This window comes from Petromyzon marinus, chromosome 8 (genome assembly GCF_048934315.1).
Source record: "Petromyzon marinus isolate PM22_M1 ecotype Great Lakes invasive population chromosome 8, UKy_Petmar_22M1.pri1.0, whole genome shotgun sequence".
Lineage (NCBI taxonomy): Eukaryota > Metazoa > Chordata > Hyperoartia > Petromyzontiformes > Petromyzontidae > Petromyzon > Petromyzon marinus.
The window spans coordinates 17,874,687-17,892,323 of NC_133674.1; the positions used below are offsets into that span (position 1 = coordinate 17,874,687).

A 17,637-nucleotide genomic window follows, 5' to 3' on the forward strand; every position below is an offset into this window, starting at 1 on the left:
ATATTGTCTTGGCTAACGTGCGTGCGTGTGTGCGTGCGCGCGCGCGTGCGTGCGTGTGTGCGTGGGTGCGTGTGTGCGTGCGTGTGTTTGGGACATGTGCATGCATTTGGAATACTTACATTTCTGAGCTGAATGCTGTTGTCGGGAGCCGGTGCTGGACTTGGTGGTGGGTGTGGCTGATTGTGGGGTCCGTTTGGTGGATTGGCATTCATTCCGTGCATTCCATGTCTCAGCCGGTTCTGCAGCCTCTGTCTCTGCTTTCTACAATGAAGTTTATAACATTGACTTATTTACAATATAAGCAAATGTTGAGTGTAAAGTTGGTGGTTGTGCATATGCTACGGGTGGATTCGTTATTTTTAGATAATTAAAAGTCACAGTGTAATCTTGAATAATCCGTTTCAAGTTTATTACCATCCTGAACATTGTTAATATAAGCCTCGATGTTATTTGCATTTTAATTTCTGAAAAATTATTTCCATCCCTTTCATAAAATATCTTAATTATATTTCAAAAATATATCCTTTTAATCCTTATATATCTCTTAGAAATAAAGATTCTGATATGCCGTGCCATACTACGTTTTGACAATAATCTATCTTCTAAATAACTATTTAACATTTTTCAGAGACAAGAATATTTCCCACTTATTAAACATTAAAGTAACGATTGTGCTCTTTTTGAAAGTACTCAAACAGTTCAGCTTTCAATGAAAATTCTAAAATCCTCACCCACGAACTCTTCAGAAGATATGCATGCCTGCTTTGCACTTTCATCATTTATGATAAAAGTTTTTTTTATTTAAAGTTATACTTTTAATATGACATATTGGACAAGGGCCCCTTTTAATGAACACAAAATTATACACGGATTCATTTGATGTTCCTTTAACCTATTGGTTCCTAGTTTTCATCATTGGCCAGCCTCAATAACATTAATGAGGATTACTTTAAACGTTCCATGTAAATGTTTGGCATTAATTAAAAATTACTTGGCTGGAGAGACTGAGATTCAAATGCTTCCGCGATTTTGTGCACTTTTTAAAGTGACTTATCCTTTAAAGGAGAATAAGCAAATACAGGTGACAGGGGTGGCTCAGTTATCAGAGCGCTGAGCTGCCACCACTAAGATCATGGGTTAAAATATGACCATCTAACTGCGATTAACCGGGGCATTTAAGCGCAATAAGTTGATGGTCTCAGCCCAGTCTCCAACGACTTGCATATTACATTGAACTTTGTACTTGAATAAAAAAACATATTCTGAAACATTTGATTGCCAAGTAACAATCTCACAGCAACGTTTATGGGAACGTGTGCTTCCTACTGTAACAAGTATGAAAAGGCCACTTGAAGGCTTTTGAAAAACCCTGTGAAAAGTCACACCTACACACACACCATTTTCAGACACGTTGAATGCTGACATTTCCAAACGGATTCTTTGTTTAAAAACACAATGGTGGCGAATGCGCAGTTGGATTAAATTAAGTAAATAATTTGCACATTAATCTCAAACTTTGAACATTAATGATTAATTTAAGCAACACGTGGCCGCAATAGGTATGTATGCATGTATGTCGAACTTCTTTCGCACAGTACGTAGCCAACCTACTTGGTTTTGCAGTAGGCAACAACACACATGATGCCAACTACGAGCAGAGCAATGCAGATCCCTGTGATGGTCAACACCCGCTTCTGATACAGCTCCTCCGCTTCTGTGCCCACGCCCCAACACAGACCGCACACCAACACAAGCCATTAATTAGCAAAACCAGCACACGCGCAATGAGCTTACGTTTGCGAATCAGGATTTCCTCGGCTGTCTGCCTGCGTTTTTTGTTGTGTGTCCGGGGAGACAAAGGCGGCTAGGCATTGCGCTTGCTTACTGTGCCGTGCCGGCCTTCATAAGCGCTCGCTAATCGCACTTGCCACAACAGTCTGACTTTCCAGGGGATATTTTTTGTTTGTGTGTGCCAATTGTCATTGGGACTCTCATATGAAACTCAGTTAATTGTTCTTTTTTTTAACGAGGCGAAAGCCCATGATTCTCATCGCCTCTTTTGTAAGAGACACCTGATAACTGGTATAAAATTATGTTTATTAAAGAGGGTTATTAATTAAAAAGGCGAAGGTGCAGGCCCTTCTGCCATTGCTGGTGGAAGGGCCTCGCTATAGGAAGCTCAAGAGAGTCCCTTATGAGGGTATTTTGGCCTCTCTTCCACACTGGTCCAGGCCATATTTGGCAAATGTATTGAAGGATTATTTCATTACATTAGACTTAGTTAAGGGCACTGGCACAAGCTACCCTACTCGTGCGAATGATGTCACAGAATACTTAACATTTGCTCTTTGGTACACAACTCACTTACGCCATTCTGATAGTCACCTTCAGACATTACCGAACGCCTGTGGCAATTAAACAGGTGACCCCATGCACAGTAAGTAAGGGTGCGCTGACCAGTAGGCTAAACGCAGCCACAAAAACCGTGAGGCAGAGTAGCCTTGTGGTCAAGTTTCAAGATGTGACTGAAAAATTGTTTTCTTCACAATGTGGAGGAAGATGACAATTATTTTTTCTTGTCAGCAGCCTTGCTTCAATATCAATATGTACGTTAATTGCATTTATTTACATGATGTAACGAAACAATAATTAATAATGTATTTCCATTGCTAGACCACCGTTAGATGAAAGCCTCCCCCATCCCGTGTCATTTCAGTCGTAAGGGGTTGTTTGATTTTACTTCCCCACGCTGGTCACCATGGGCGGGTGAAACGGGACAAGGGGCCAAGACTGGTTCAGATTTTAACTCGCCCCTGATGTTAGCCATGGCTGGGAATAGAAATGTGGTCACCGGGTTCACAGCGCAGCACTCTGACCACTGCACTATAACTTTAAATATCTATTAAAAAAACAGCTATGTTATATTTTCAAGTTATATTGTGAACCTTTATCATAATACATATCTTTTAAAAATCATATGCCACATTTTTTATGAAGAATTTCTCTAGTTGTTTTTGTCTTACGCTAAACGCAGAGCCAATAATCATTTGGGATGTATTTTTTTACTGAAGGTGGCACCTACAGTAAATTATGTGAGAGCAATTATGTATCTAGTGATCATGCCACAGTGGCACAATGGTTTGCATACTGCCTTATGAACTCAGCATCTTCGGGTTGATTCCAGGGCACGAACACTCCCTTGACTGACCATTAGAAGAATGGCCAAACAACCCCCACAACTGAGATGGCGTGGGAAGGCCTTCATCCGGTAATGGATTGACAAAGGAGCTGTACATTATTTACAATATTAATCACAGCAATCATCTGAAGTTTTAATTGCCAAGGCAATGCTTCTCCAATAAACACCACTGCTCTTGGAAAGTTAAAATTTAGCAATAACAAAAATTAATGTCATTACAGTTTTTCTTTTAAACTCAAAATATCCTAGTCAATCTTTACGTACAGTATGTTTGTATTTGTAACAAAAAGAAAAGCATTTGGCTGCTCAGTATTTATGGCTAAATATATGATGACATACGAGGAATTTCAGTCACAGCTTGATCTTAAAATACAACTTTGAAAAGATGGAAAAACATTATTTTTCAAAATAAGTTACACATTGAATTTTCGTTAGGATGAGAGCCTCCGTGAAATGCATAAACATCAATTCAAGCAATTTATGATCAAAGCAATGGCAGGCAATCTGCATACTGTCACATCAAATTATTGCCAAGATTTTAATGGGTTTGTTAGCATGATGGGGGATGGCAACCATGCGATAAAGGATTACAGAGCTCTGCTGAAATTATGAACATGAGCAAATGGAAAACTCAATTCTACATGCATAACATTCATGCATAAACTCCATTCACTTTATGTCTTTGTGTGCATGTGTGTGTTGTGTTTGTGGATTTTTTTTTCTGAGCGGCACTGCATAATTGATGCTCATTAGCAATAGCTGTGCCCAAAATTAAAATGTCTAAAATGTAATGGCAATTTGAAATGTAACGGGTAGAAATGTGCAGAAAAATATCGGAAAACAAATGTAAATGGAATTTTAAAAGGGAAATTGCATTAAATGTTACTGTTTCTCTTCATAAAGTACATTTATTTCTGTTTACATTTCATCTATTTACGTTTGCATTTATTTGGAAATGAAATAATTTATGAAAAAGGAACTTGAGCAATACCACACTCTCACAAGCAGTGTTCCTCTAAAATTATCTTCATTTCATCACACGTAATTAAAAATCATGATTCCCAATACTGCATTAATTTCAGTACTTGAGTTTGATTGTTAAGTGTTTATGCTATCATATATCACAATTGTCTCCAGCGATTTGAATTTAGATTTAATGTTTGTAAGTTAACTGCCGCAATATGTTTTCGTTAATTATTTATTATCTTGAGATTTGAAAACAAATACTGCTTTGGTGCTCAGGAATTAACGATAAATATATAACGTATTCGTACAAGATTTTTTACTTGTGCTTAACACCATATTATACTGTGTTTTTGTATCTCTGAAAACTAACATTTTAGTCCAATATTAAAACTGTTTGTGTAATGTAATACAGAAAAGTGTTTATTTAAATAATTGGTGCATGAAGATGACACATATTTGACAAATTATGACATTTATATTTTAGCATAATGAATCTGTCTGCATTCACGAGATAAAATTCATATTTAATAGAATCTGAATGTACACCTTAGGCATGCTTCGTGTGACAGTGGTGTGAAAATGCACTGACTGAAAATGTGCACAAACTCAGTTTGCATGAAGTTTAAAAAAAAAACACATGGCTGTTATTTCACATCTGTCATGCAGTGCAGGATTAATGACAATCATCAAAGTTAGGGCGACAATACACGTGAGCATTTGTTAGAAAACTGTATAAAAACACAAGTACCATACCCATAAATTCAATCCCCAGGTGCCCTGTTGAGACAGCAAATAGGCGACAAAGAAAAGGGAGACAGAAGAAAGATGTTTCAGATAACAGCGTGATAAAAATGCAGAGGTAATTGAAGGGAAACACACTCTCGGCACTTATGAACACTTGGTTAGTTAAGGATCTGTAGGAAAAAATAAGTAGGGAGATAAGAATGTGAATTTTGCTTCGTAAAGATTGAAAATTTGAAAACTAAATAAAACACAGGAACACCCGCTGTCCTGCAATTAACCAACTACGGCCCTACAACTGCAGTAATGCAGTCTATTTTAAATGCCAATGCAAGTCAAAGCCATGATTAGTTTGAACTCACGGTACGACTCAGCATGTAAAGCTCATACGTTCTCATTTACCGTTGACCAACCTACAGAGTGGGCGAATAATTTGGATCAGCTGGAAAATGAGGTGTCCAAGATAGATGGAAATAAAATCTTATTTTTATGTAGCAGCCTAAAAAAAAGTGTTTGGCTATAAATGTATGCTGCCCCTTGTTGGCATCTTAAATTATTCCCGTAAACAAATGCACAGCCCCTGAGCTGAAGCTTACAGGGACGAGATTCAAATTACCATTGTGCACATTTGTGACGAAAATGCAAATAGGACCTTTAACCAATGAGGCATCAAAAAAAGCAATGGGTGCACATTCCATCCTGTACATTGCTGTTATGGCTAGATAATACATGTTTAATTATAGTCTCCTTTAATTTATGCATATTCAGTTATTTTTGTGAAGATTGAACTAACATTAAGATGATTTATAATTTGTTTGCAATGCCAATAACACGTTGTAAGCTTACACGTGGTTTTTGAATGGTGAGCATTTTGTTCCATTATAACGGTGAGATATTGTTTAATCGAGCTTTTAAATAGATGCTGTCTGGTTCCATTTCGTTGTTAGTTGTACATTTTAATACAAATTCCAACTCGTATGCTATAGAGTTCAGCTATTGGTTAATACGTTCTAAAATGCTATACTTTTCTGCTGATGAATCTGGCTTAAACCTAAAACAATAATCTAAACGCTAATTCATGTTTATCCTTTTCAACCTTCATGATCATCATGTCAGGTCACGTAATCAAAATCTATTGCCGACCTTTACGACAGTGGCACCAAATAGAATCACAAATTCAATCGAATGTTTTATTCATGCAATGGGATGGCTCAACCGTTGCCACCATGTGACATGGTAATGTGGTGTCAAAATAGAAAATAAAACTAACTCGTGTATGAAGTCAGAAATTTCTGCTTACACTGAATTTAAAGATGGAGGTTGATGGCTATTGTGTGAATAAATCTGAAACGTTGCTACATGGAATTTCACAGAATCTAAATTGTATGAAAATAATCTTCAAATATCTGCAGGGTCATGAAGGAACTAACAGAGTATAGAGAACTAAGTGTCTTGTGTGCTATTATCTTATTCACTGTCTACAAAAGACCTGAAAGTAAAAGTATTTTATTTGTTCATTGAAACTGTGGTCAATAACTGGTTATTGCATTATCAATATTTTAGTTCACTTTGAGTAACATGTAAATAATGGGAATTGCTTAAGATTTCATCTAGCCTAAAAATCAGTGCTAACTTTGAATGGGCTAGCATATATATATTTCGCCTCCATTGCAATTTACTGACACATGGGTGTCACGTTCTAGTTGGACTAGTACTTTCTTTGGCGAAGGTGTTCCTTATTAAGTGATCTCATGAAATATAAAAACAAATTCAATTGTGGTTATTTCTATGGATTTGTACAAAAACAGTTAATTTGTATTTCATTAAAACGTATATATAACATATTAGAAATAGGTTTAACATTTTAATGCAAGTTAAACTATTTAATGTAGCTAACCGCGAAATTGGTTTAATTATGTTACTTAATATTTTGCAAATATTTGATTGAATGCTCCCTTTACCTGATGTGCTAGCCTGTCGAATATTCATAAATTAGACTGCACTTTGTAAGCTTATCGATATTTTACATTTGCCTTCATCAAGGTAACCATGACTATTCCATTGTAATTATAACTGGTTTAATTATATGCCCAGAAATAGTCTACCAATTGTACTTCCATTTGATGCATCACACATACATCCTGCAGTAATATGATGCAATATGGCTAAGGTATGGTGGCAATATCTTTGATGCAACATTTAATTGGATGTTGGCTTCACATTCCACTGAAAACGGTGAAATACTTCCAATTGTTTGAGATTGCTCATTAAACTTCAGGGACATGCTCACGACTTTTGAAGCAATGGTGCGTACCATCTTTGCAAACAAATAATTTGAGTACCACTGTTGTAAACTTGGCTCTAAATTTAATTCAACTTAATCATCATGGGACCTCCTTTGCCAGTACCAAAATATGATAATAGGTTTTCCCCTTTTTTCTGGCAACAAAACAGCTGTGTTAAGATAACACCAAACTGAAACCTTTGTTTTGTCTGCATTCTGACCACAAGTATCGTCGTTAATGCAGACACGATTCCTTGTAAATGTTTCAGTTTGGTGTTTTAACATGTTAACACAACTGTTTTATTGCCAGAAAAAAGGGGTAAACCTATTCTCATATTTAATTCAACTGTCCGTTTATTTAAGCAATGCCTGAAAATTAAATACAGAATTATTAAATGTCCATAATTAAGACAAATTTCACTCTATAATTGTGTTCAATCACCAATGCAATTCAGGTTTAAACCACGGTGGATGAACAATTTAAATTCAAATTAATTTTTACTTTTCATATCATTGTTGTCTGCAGTTTTTAGACCAATTTTTATTTTTCTAAAGTTAACACATATATAAATAATGATTATTTATGTTTTTTACACGAAAAATGGAATGTACAACGCATGCAAAAGCACATTAATTATTCCATTAAAAAAAACTCCGTTAGGCAGTGCACATAACAAACAGACTCCAACAAACTTATACTCGATTTTATGAATTTCGTTTTGCTTTTCTCAATTAACAAACATTTTTATTTTTTGTGTGTGGGGGAAATTAACGTGAGATATAGAAAGGGTTCAAAGTGGATACTTTGATTCCATTCAGCAAGGGGCTGCAAAGCATGTCCCTACCAAGCCAGCAGATCGGTGGCCAGTGTGCAGAGGAATTACTCCACTCCTCGCCGGCTGATTGCAAGCGTCAGGGCCGATTACCCTGAATATACACTTTAGGCGGTCTTGTAATGCAGGCTATATATGCAAGTTGCCATTAGAATGTTTAAGTGACGGCTACATTTTTACGCGGCATTATTTACACTGCGCAACATTGTGCGTTTGTTGATACTGAAGGTTAAATAAATTAACGCAGTGTAAATAACACAGGTTTTTTTTGGGGGGGGGGGTCCAATTTTCCAAGGCAATGAGGTAATTGCAAAATAAATATACCTGCGGTGAGCTATTTGCAAATTAATAGAACAAATCATGTTGTAAAATTATATTTTTAATTAGCTAAATGTGACTTTAGGGTTGTAACATATGCTACTTTGGATGTTTTTCAAAATCTCATTTTGCCAAGCGCTGTAAATAATATTATAAATTTTTAAATGCCCCTTAGTTAAAGCAACCTATCTTTTAATATATATTTAGTAGTGGCAATAACCATCCCTCACCATTTTTAGTGCACTAATCTATCATGCACGCTGTTCAGGTGTAGAACGCTTAATAAAATAAATGTTGCTCTCTCAGTGTGATGCCCGGCATGGCTTCATCAGTTTATTAATAGGTAACTTTTCTGATCTGTAATCAATTTCAATTACTGCTCTAAGCATAGCCAAACTTTCAACCAAATTAATCCTTGTTAATCTAGGATGTTAAATGGGGTACACCTTTATATATTTCTCCCTCTATCGCAACTATGCACAGTTGAAGGAACTCCATTTTCCTATTGCTGTAATGCTTATATTTACATTATGTAAATTTGCTAATTCATATTTTAAAATAAGTTTTTTATAGAAATTTCCATGGCAGTTGAACATTTCAGATCAGAATGAGCTCGTTTCTAAAAAGTACGATAGCAACACTATCTCAACTTACATGCGTCACTTTAAAGAATTCTGTAACAATGTTCTGTAATGCTGCATACAAATTACAATATATAACGCTTAAGTTACGTCTGTATAGCTCTTCAATACACCTACCTCTTCCAACTATAAAAGGCAAGCAAAGGTTGTTTAAAAAATGTGTTTAGCATGTGTTTGAACAGATATTATTTTGTTATGAAGAAGTTGGAGGAGAAATACACGGATGTTGGGAAGAATTTGATTGAAGTTCAGAAAAACAGATTTTAAAGCAACACGCACCACCAAAAGAAAACAGTGACTTAGTACACATAAAACCAGCATCCACAGCATTTACACACAAGCAGCACCTTAAACAAAGGGAAAGCCAATATACTGCTTTGATCATTTTTGATGAGCAATTTTAGATTTTTTTTTTTCAAATTAAATTAACGGTTAGGATATTGCTTATTTTAAAATATTTGTAAAAAAAAATCTACGGATTTAAAAAAAAAAGATAGAAGGTATGGGCTTCGTAAAAACAAATGAAAGATAATGTTTTTATGAAAGATGACATCATTTGAAAGAAGCAATTTATACAGTATATATGCCATTGCAATACACATTTATGTCCCAGGATTTATTTTACCTACTGGTACATATATGCACTGTACATACAGTCTATAATGAATTTATCACAAAACTCTATATGTGGTATACTTGTGAACATGTCGGTAGAAACCTCACAAAGTTAGTGAAATGATCTGAAAGTGACGAATGGGGAGATGTACCATACACATGCGATGTCGTAGTTGTCAAAAGATTTAGTAAAATTTGGCCGTACAACTTTAAAGTACAACACAGTATGAAGTCTTGGCACATGCTCAACAAATTATTTCTGCGATAAACAAATTGTTGGGCATCGCTTTGATATCTTGCATTGCCAAGTTACACAACTCAACATGAGCTCATTTTTTTAAGTCGTCACGATGCGCCAATGCACAATACACTTCACTTTAAAACAATATTTTGCTAGTAACTATATAGCGATGTATGTATAGTGCATATTTGAATAGAGTGAGCCTCATTATTACGGTGTCAGTCTCTAACATAGACTCATTTTGTGGTGGTAAAATTAATTATCGTAACTATAATGAGGAAAATGGATATACTATAATATCAAGGCTACATGTTTAAAAACTCTAATATTTCCCATATGAATCAAGATTGGCTGCCACAAAGAAAACTGTTGCATTCTTGGGCCAATTGTGATAGTTCAATTCCCCTGACCCTTGCAATTGGAATATTTCTAATGCTCAAGAAGTTCGAATTTACATCAGTTGATCTGTACCAGCAGATGAAATATACGATTTAAATTTTCAGAAAACAAAATAAATGTTTTTGCAAGAGCAAATAAGGCCGTTACTTGGGATAAAAATGGACACTTCAGAGAAGGTATTTTAAAACACATTCCATCCGGTATTTTATGTTTTTGTGCTCTGAAAATGTCACGCTGAAATAAAAAAAGGAAACTGCATTGCCCTTGCAGAAATAAGTATACTGAAGCATAAAACTTACGTTTAATTTTTTAATTAAAGTTACAAGATGTCAGAAGCTTTGCCATACGAAATATATTTTCTGGCCACCATAACACTTATACATACTACAGCAACGGAACGATTTAGCTTGAACAAGAATGGCTGAAGGGAGAAAATTAGTAGCACTGAACATGTTCAAAACGTATGATGGGGATAAAAATAAATATCTACGTTGGGTGACTACCCAGAGGAAACACGCTGTCTGGCTCAGAGGAGTGGGAGGGTAAGACAGTAAAAGAAACCAGACGTACTGTAGAAACTGGCCATTATCGAGGTTTGACAGCGGTCGCCTGTAAAGTCGGTGGGACACCTGACGGAAAAACAGATCACAGAGAAAAAAAAGGAAAAAACAAAAAAAACGAGATTGAACTCAAAAACACTGCCATGAAGCCCCGTAACCATGCATTCCGGTCAAGGCCTCAAGGGAAAGCTTCCAACTGCTGCCAGAGACAGCAATCAGGAAACTGGCTGTCATTAGCGGAGGGTTACAGAACATGTCTTAAATTAGCATAGATAGTTTGCGGGAAAAATCTAAATCAAATCAAAATTCATCATCTGTACCAATATGGAATTTGAAATACAATTACGGAGTAATTATATGTATAATGTGCCGTATATTATTAGGTAATAGCTGATAGAGAAATTGCGCCTACTACAATAAAAAGCAAAAATAATACACTAATTGACAAAGATAATTATGGAAATGTGGGATTTATGTCACCCAAATTTAAAAGTCCAGTTTCCCAAAAGACAGGTGGCATCGGAACAGCCTTGGTGACCTTCCCTAAAGGCCTTGGTCGGTTAAGAATATAAAAACATCGTCGACATACTTTTGCCATTAATAACTGTATCAGTTCGGGGCTCGGTTTCCATACACCTCACTCCAAAGTAGCCTTCTTTGCACCTACGAAAGGGTGGAGGGCAGAAAGGGGGGGGAAGGGAGGGAGAAGGGGACAAACCACAGAACAAACGCATGCGGTAGTCACATGAGGAGCAAAAGGATGATGGGTCAAGTTAGTTGTACTTCATTCATCACAGTGTTATTCATACAGATGTGAGTGTTAATTTCACAAGGAATACACAGTTAGTCACCATACAATTTTGGAGGAGGGTTTTGATGCTTAAAGTTAATGTAATACCAAGTGTGTATTTCATTTTGTAGATAACTGTTTTTTTTGCGTGTAATTTTGTAATTGCTAAAATGGCACGGATTCTTTGTTCTCCATGACTCTATATATTGTTATATTGTGCTCGTGTAGTTTTCTCTCTCTGAATTTGAACTGTACATGGTAAACTCAGCGAAAATCATATGGTGCCCTATTTTTAAGAGCCAACTTAAATTGGAATGCTGTTAAATAAACACACAAAATATATATATAAGATTTCTTCGAGTTAATCACATCCCTGATATATAAAATGTACACGGAAAAAAACATGAGGAAATAAAAAAAGACGGGTAAAACAAACGGTGAAATATCATAACGTGGTCTACGAATATTTTAGAGAATGCCCAAATCAGCATTACTTTTTCAATTCTCTCTGGATGTTTAAGGGGTTGAATGGCCAGGAAAATTGAGCAGGTGGCTGGGATTGTGGCATCAGCTTGCCTGAAGAAGCATGAAATTAAACTGGTCCACATTGAAGTAATTAATTGAACCAAAACGAGAATGTTCTTAAGGTCGATGGGCAAAGGATTATCAGATTTGAGGGAAAAAAATATTCTTACAAAAACATTGTCTGTGGGAAAAAAATGTTATGCATAGGTGCAGGATGGCAAAGTTATATTTGAGAAAAGTTGTAGGCGTGTTTATTATTATTATTTAATCCCATCCACCCAGAACAATCGGCCTTTCCCAAGGCTGAGCATTTTAATCTATCTCCACGCTCCTCACAGACCATGCACACAAAGCAGCAGCAAAACCCGAAAAAAAATCTCAACATTAGTGACCGCCAGGCATGGAAAGCCATCGCAAGGCAAGTGGGATTTGCAGGCAAGTCTGAATGGATCGTAGCACTTCACATGGCTTAGGGTGTGCTCTTGCTCTGTTAATCGAGCCAAGCCTTCTTCCTTGACAGACCTTTCCCCCTCCCCCCTTGCCATGATAAGATAAACACCTTCACGCGTTTGACCATGCAAACAGTTCCTGCAGCCCCCTTCTCTGCCCCCCCCCTGCCCCGCCCCGCAGAGCAAATACAGGGAATGGCACTCGTTCTCGTGTATGCGGCAACACAAAGCGGAATAGAAGAGTGTACGTGTCGGATAAAGGTGCTTCGGATAAATCGAAATTTATTCAAACAAGTTGCCATTATTTTGGATATGAAACCTTTAAAAAATAGATTTTATTACTTTGTAGCGTTGATTATTTATTTTTATATGTAATGGTCTTGTTTTGCTATACTCTTGTGGGATATTTCTTTATTAAATATGAAATTTTATCTTGGACGATACGCATGCACTATTAAGTTATTGAGGAATACATTATGGTACGAAAGTATAATGTATAGTGGTATTCATCCCAACTTTATTTTGTATTCATATTTCGGACAATACCCATTAAATAAAATAATTGAGACATTTTCACAGGACATCTGCAGATTTATTTTTTAATAATAATTAATGTTGTTACTAACAATAACTCAAGCTATGGCGATTAATTCACATGCAATGCCCAATGCATGGTCACACTCACAATAATATAGCCATATCTGTGGTGGCTGGTTGGCTCAGAGGTCAGAGCACTGAGCTGGAACCTCATCTGATACCCTGAGTTCAAATTAAGGCATCTGCCTGCGCTTAAACGGAATTCTTAAGTGGAGTGAGTTGGTATATTTTTTTAGCCTAGTCCCCAATTGACTGCACACATTAAGTTTTGGTCTGCTCTTAGTTGGGACAGAATTTAGCTCTGAGAACGCAATGTGAGTTTGAATGTCGCGCGACAAACATCGCTCTAATATGTGGAGTGGGAAGGGAGGGTGCTGCCCTCTAATGCGTGGATCAGAGGTCACTTGAAAGAAACTAAGAGGTAACTCTGTGTCATCCATCTCCGTGGGCCATTCTTTCACACAAAGAGTCTCACTGGGGCTTCTGTGATAGATCTGAAAGGATACTTCATCTCATGCCAAGATGCCGATAGCACAATTGGGATCAAATTTGACAAAAAAATATTATTTCAGAACGATCATCATTATCATCGTCGCTGCCGGTGAATCCAATGCACAGTGGTATTCATCCCAACTTTATTTTCTCAAATGGATCAGTAAAGCAACCTTTCCATCTTCACCACCGATCCGCACACATTCTAGTGTTGGGGCCTCCAAGCTAAATGTTCACTCCCCTCATAATTTTTTTGCCCGTTAAATATTACACTGCAGTGCACATTATTGCACCCCTAACCTATTACAAATGAATACACGTTGACTATTTATGGATGGTCCAGTAATTGGAACAACAACCAAAACAAATCGTACTAACGATTTAGATTGGCGGACGGCCACACGAGTCTCGTGGACGGCTCTGTCTGTGCTCTCTTCCATCAGCTCAGCCAAGTCAGCAACGCTCGGCCAAGCTTTACTGACACGTCCCTACGCCAATATGCGACTCATTATAACACACTGGAGTTGCCTCTAAATGCGAGCAAGTCATTTTGCTGCCGTATCAGCATTGGGTCATCTGATTAGAATCAGACGACCCAATGAAGTGACCAGTCTGTTCGAGGCAATCGGAATCGCCTGTAACCAGAATGAGTGGCGCCTCTTCATTGACAGCTCATCCAGGAGCCTCAAAGCCGTGCTGCTCCATAATGGTAACAAGTACCCATCTCTTCCCCTGGCTCACTCGGTGCACCTCAAAGAGGATTACACCAGCATCAAGACCTTGCTGGACGCCTTGAAGTATGATGCGTACGGCTGGGAGGTCATCGGACACTTCAAAATGGTGGCATTCCTGATGAGTCTCCAAGGCGGTTTTACCAAGTTTCCCTGCTATCTTTGCCTTTGGGACAGCAGGGACACCAAGGCGCACTACCACAGGCGGGACTGGCCACAGTGGACCGAGTTCTCCGTGGGGAGGAACAACGTCAAGTGGGAGCCATTGGCGGACCCCCGGAAGGTGCTGATGTCACCACTGCACATCAAATTGGGCCTTAAGAAACAATTTGTCAGAGCTGTAGATAAGGAGTCGGCAGCCTTCAAGTACCTTCAAGACTTCTTCCCTAAGCTGTCTGAGGCAAAGGTCAAAGCCGGTGTATTCGTCGGACCACAGATAAAGAAGATCCTGGGGTGTAAGGAATTCCCCAAGAAGCTCACTAGTAAGGAGAAAGCGGCTTGGGACAGCTTTGTCACAGTGGTTCGTGGCTTCCTGGGCAATCACAAGGTCGAAAACTATGTGGAGCTGGTAGAGACTGGTAAAGAACTACAGCACAATGGGATGTAGGATGTCCCTCAAAGTCCATATCCTTGATGCTCATCTTGATCAATTCAAGGAGAACATGGGAGCGTACTCAGAGGAGCAAGGTGAGCGCTTCCACCAGGATATACTGGACTTTGAACGCCACTACCAACGACAGTATAACGAGAACATGATGGGAGACTACATTTGGGGGCTGATTTGTGAAAGTGATTTACAGTATCATCGTAAATCTAAAAAAAATACTCACTTCTAAATATGTTGTAGTCATTGTTGTATTGCTTTAATATAAATACATGTTAATTTTGATTTATATGTTGTTTTTTTCTGACTTTATGTGAACGAAAAGACACAAATTCGCCCGTTTTATCATTGAAAATAGGTATATTTCAAAATATCACTGTCCTGGTCACAAAAACAATGTTTGTGGGGAATAATAGCCATTTTCTATACTTTTTAGGCATTAGCAATTACGAAATAACACTTACTACCCAGTAACAAAAATTGTGTTACATCGTGTTATTTAAGGCATTGATTGCTCTCGGAGTTTGGTGATGTCATTGGCATCATCATCAGCCGCGGTCAAGCTGGGCGTGGCTGTTATGGGGTTTCCTGCCTTCAGGAGGTTGGATGTGGGTGCAGCTATCGTTTTTAAAGGAGTCGAGTCCAATATTTAGGTAATTAATAGCCTCAAAATCAGATAATTGCTTTATTGCATACTGTATATTGCGAGTGAAACAAAAACAATTATCAACATATTTATGATATTTTGCAGCCATTTGTCAATCCATGACTGGATGAAGGCCTACCCATGCTGTGTTTGGTCAAGGGGGTACCGCTGACGTTAGCCGTGGTTGGGAATCAAACTCAGGTGCCACACTTATTTATAGCAGGCGAAATACCTATACTTTTGCAAAAAATAGTTATGCTGTAGGCTACACATTATTACGATTAATGTTATGTAGGGCTTAATTTCCCACGGAATAGATTCAGGATCACTGATACGCTGGAGTAGTTATATGGCTCGTGGACCCACAGCCATTGCGAGTGGTATATTCGATATGGTGTTCTGAGTGAGAAAAACACATTTCAGGGTCGGCTCAAATGAAGCCCTGCTTGTATGTATAAACATCCCCTAACTGTCCCCCATTTATGCTTAAAATTCTGCAATGTTTTTCAATAATTAGTTTCAATGATAAAAATATGCCAGCTACATCCAAAATAAAGCCTTAACCTTGGAATACATAGATTTTTGGAGGTTAATATGTTCACAACAATGGGGCTAACGTATTTTCGTTCAACTGAGGTCTAAAATAATAATAATGTGAAAACACACAGACGTGGATAAGTGCAAAATAAATTTGCAATCCACAACTAAATTAGTTTTTTTTTTACATTCTTGGTTCTTTCGGTAAAGTCACGTAGAACGGAAACAATAAAATAATACAAATATAAAACAATAAACTAAATTAGTTTTTTACTATCAGTTGAAAATATTACATACGACAACACTCAATTTAACTAACACTACAGATATATATATTTTGACAAAGCAATTACTAAAAATTTCTGGAAATGTTAACAATTTGTCATGAGGTGAAACATGTTCATTTGAGATTGTTATTAGACAATTTGAAACATGTTTATTGGAGATTGTTATTCGCACAATTTTCCTTGTTTTTCCTCCCGCAAATTTTGTTGTGTTGAAATGTAGCGTGCTATTTCAGTCAGGTAGTGTGCTGTTAATGAAAAAAAGGCTATTACTAAACACCTGTGATTATTTAGGTATGCAAAATATACTATTTTGCCACAATAGATGAAACTGGCATGTAGCTTTATTTTTTGTATATCACTTCTGTTGCTTAATCTTTGTCTAATACAAAACATATGTTTAACACTTAGTATGCTTTCACGAACAATATTATCCATTAAATGTTTTTTTGGGTTCCATCCCGTTAGTATGAATGTCTTTAAACCCGCCACCGCCCGACACAGCCAATTCGTAAGGTTTCTCATGTAAACAAAACATTGTAAATGTTGTGGGTTTACTCTCCAACACACTGGTTTGCTGTACTACTACTCATTGGAGCGCTGTCCTTCTGACAGTTCTGTTTCTTCACCTGAGGACAGATGCTTGTGTTGTGGCCGAAACGTCGCGATAATTTTATTTTGTTTTATTTTTTTATTATTTTTTATTTCCCTTCTACGTGACTTTACCGAAAGAACCAAGAAGATGAATTGATGTTTTGTTTACGTGACAAACCTTATTAATTGGCTGTGTCGTGTGGTGCTCTAACTAAAAAGCCCCTCTTTTTATGCAACATATCACTTAAGTTTAAAATAAACAAAACATGCTAATTATTTAATGAGTGTCATAAAACATTTAATACATGTGATAATACTAAACATAAAAGGTAATTATCAATGTTAAACTGTTATTTTACTCAGTTTAACACGTAGGCTTTCGCGACCAATATTATTCATAATAAAGGTTTTTGGGTTAGATCGCGTTATTTATAAATGTGTCGTAACCCTCCACCACCCGACACGGCCAATCAGCAAAAAAAGGTGTCACGTTGACAAAAGACAAATAATTCACTACTTTAGCCCACCGGTGTGTTGAAGAGTGAATCCACATTTGCGATTGGTGAATCCACATTTACAGTTTGAGTACTC

At 37.2% G+C, this 17,637-nt stretch overlaps 1 protein-coding gene across 7 annotated transcripts in view; it reads right to left on the minus strand.

Moving 5' to 3' along the window:
• Positions 1–17,637, minus strand: part of LOC116940375 (pro-neuregulin-1, membrane-bound isoform-like) — a 492,066-nt gene that overhangs the window by 25,381 nt on the left and 449,048 nt on the right. For 3 of the 7 annotated variants that reach the window (XM_032950155.2, XM_032950159.2, XM_032950160.2), the window contains 4 exons: positions 11,387–11,460; positions 4,919–4,942; positions 1,612–1,714; positions 120–261 (listed from right to left, as the gene is read on the minus strand). In XM_032950155.2, the coding sequence (XP_032806046.2) occupies positions 120–261; positions 1,612–1,714; positions 4,919–4,942; positions 11,387–11,460 (343 nt within the window). Of the gene's footprint in view, positions 1–119; positions 262–1,611; positions 1,715–4,918; positions 4,943–10,807; positions 10,867–11,386; positions 11,461–17,637 lie in introns of all 7 variants that reach the window. The other 4 variants (XM_032950157.2, XM_076065499.1, XM_032950158.2 and 1 more) reach the window with 3 other exon arrangements.